The sequence below is a fragment of the Microtus pennsylvanicus genome, chromosome X (genome assembly GCF_037038515.1).
Source record: "Microtus pennsylvanicus isolate mMicPen1 chromosome X, mMicPen1.hap1, whole genome shotgun sequence".
In the NCBI taxonomy this organism is placed as follows: Eukaryota; Metazoa; Chordata; class Mammalia; order Rodentia; family Cricetidae; genus Microtus; species Microtus pennsylvanicus.
This window is the reverse complement of record NC_134601.1, coordinates 83,443,219-83,445,565: the sequence shown is the minus strand read 5'-3', so window position 1 is coordinate 83,445,565 and position 2,347 is coordinate 83,443,219. Positions and strand designations below refer to the sequence as shown.

Sequence of the window (2,347 nt, the reverse complement as noted above, 5' to 3'; positions counted from 1 at the left end):
TCAAGAGGATAACAAAGCCTCAAAACTGTCTAAGAAAATGCAGATATATGGCTGGGAACTATGAAAATGGTTTAAGATTTGAAATTAGAATTCTATAAAAAGATAGAAATATTCAAGATAAATCAAGTTGAAATAAAGGTGGAATTGATAAACACACTAATCCAACTAGAAAAATCAAGAGAAAGCCTTACACTGGATCAAATAGAAGCTAGAATATCAGAACTCAATGATAAAATAGAGGAGTTAGACCACACCAGCAAATAATACGGAAAAAAAAATAAAGCACAGGAAGGGAACATGCAGGAATTATAGACATAGATGAAGAATCTAAGGTCAATGGCATTGACCAGATCTTCAACAAGATTATAGAAAAAAATATCCCCCAAATAAGGAAAGACATATCCATACAGGTACAGGAAGCACACAGAATACCAAGCAGACAAGATCAGAAAATAAGTGCTTTATGGCATTAAACATTATATATACAGAACAAAGAAAGAGCATTGAAAGCTGCGGGAGACTAAAAACACAAGCCACATATAAAGGAAAACCCAATCAGAATACAACTGATTTCTCAATGGAAATGTTGAAAGCCAGAAGGGCATAGAACAACTCACTCCAATTTCTAAAAGGCCACAAATGCCAATGCAGACTACTGTACCCACCCAGCAAAACTATCTGCAAAAATTGAAGGAGAAAAATTTTCCAAGATCCAGGCAGTTAAAAGTACTGACTGTTCTTCCAGAGAACCTGGGTTCAATTTCCACAACCATATAGCAGCTCACAACTGTCTGTAACTACAATTTTAGGGCTTCTGACATTCTCACACAGACATACATTTAGGCAAAACACCAATGCAAGGGCGGCGCGAAAGCGAGTAGCCAACGGCCTGTGGAGCAACATGCCTAAGTTTTATTGTGACTACTGTGATACGTATCTTACGCATGATTCTCCATCTGTGAGAAAGACGCACTGCAGCGGTCGGAAGCACAAGGAGAACGTGAAAGACTACTACCAGAAATGGATGGAAGAGCAGGCCCAGAGCCTGATTGACAAAACAACGGCTGCATTTCAACAAGGAAAGATACCTCCAGCTCCATTCTCTGCTCCTCCTCCTGCAGGGGCCATGATCCCGCCTCCCCCCAGTCTCCCGGGTCCTCCTCGCCCTGGCATGATGCCTGCACCCCACATGGGAGGCCCTCCCATGATGCCGATGATGGGTCCACCTCCTCCTGGGATGATGCCCGTGGGACCTGCTCCTGGAATGAGGCCTCCCATGGGTGGCCACATGCCCATGATGCCCGGGCCTCCAATGATGAGACCCCCTGCTCGCCCTATGATGGTGCCCACAAGGCCTGGCATGACTCGGCCAGACAGATAAGAGCGGAAAGGCTCTATTTCGGTTTTGTATTTCTTGTTCTGTTTCAGCAGGAGATCACGGTGCTGAGCCTGGGTGTTTTCTAGCTGCACGACAAGCAAGGCTTCCCCTTTCCTGACAGAATAGTTTGGAGGGGAGAAGTGGGGTTAGAAAAAGTGCAGCGCTTACTTACATTGTGAAATGTGAAAATAATCTGTCAGCTGTTTAAAAAAAAACACCAATGCAAACTAAATATAAATAAATAAAAAGATTTCCTATCCCTTAGACAACCCTAAACAGAATATGAGCAGCAATACTTCAGACTGAAAAGAGGAATAAGTATAATCAAGAAACTGTAGAAAGAAAACAATTAAGCTATAATAACTAAAACACAAAAAACACAGCAACACAATGCCTACAATTAACACACAACTTTCAATAGTAACTTTAAATATTCATGGTTTCAACTCTCCAGTAAAATGCACAGGCTTCTTGACTGGATCAATAAATAAAACCTATGTACCTGCTGCCTACAGGAAAGTATTTAAAGGAAGACAACACATAGAGCAGTGTTTCTCAATCTGTGGGTTGCAACCCTTTGGTAAACCTATATCTCTAAAAATACTTACATTATGATTTATAACAGTAGCAATATTACAGTTATGAAGTAGCAATAACAAAAATTGTATGGTTGAGGGTCACCACAACAAGAAGAGCTGTATTAAAGGGTTGCAACATTAGGAACGGTGCCAACCACTGCTCTAGATTGGAAAAAACAAATGACCATTTAAGAAATGAGCTATGGGACTGAGTTACTTTTCAGTTGCTGTGACAAAACACCATGACTAAAGGAAAATTATAAAAGAAATAATTTAATTGGACCTCAAAGTTTCTGAGGATTAGTTCATGACCATCATGTCAGGAGCAGGCAAGTATGGCATTAGAATAGTAGTTGACACCTACAAGCATGATACTGAGAAGGGGCTAACT

General features: G+C 40.8%; 1 protein-coding gene across 1 annotated transcript; it reads left to right on the top strand.

The window, feature by feature from the left end:
- The first annotated feature begins 867 nt into the window (after positions 1–867).
- Positions 868–1,564, top strand: LOC142840623 (U1 small nuclear ribonucleoprotein C). The gene has a single exon (XM_075957141.1). It carries the CDS (start codon positions 902–904, stop codon positions 1,379–1,381), a length of 480 nt encoding a protein of 159 aa, XP_075813256.1. The 5' UTR covers positions 868–901; the 3' UTR covers positions 1,382–1,564.
- The last annotated feature ends 783 nt before the right edge of the window (positions 1,565–2,347 follow it).

What these genes read in the sequence shown, in the direction of transcription:
- LOC142840623 (XM_075957141.1), top strand. Translation starts at nt 902, where the DNA reads ATGCCTAAGTTTTATTGTGACTACTGTGATACGTATCTTACGCATGAT.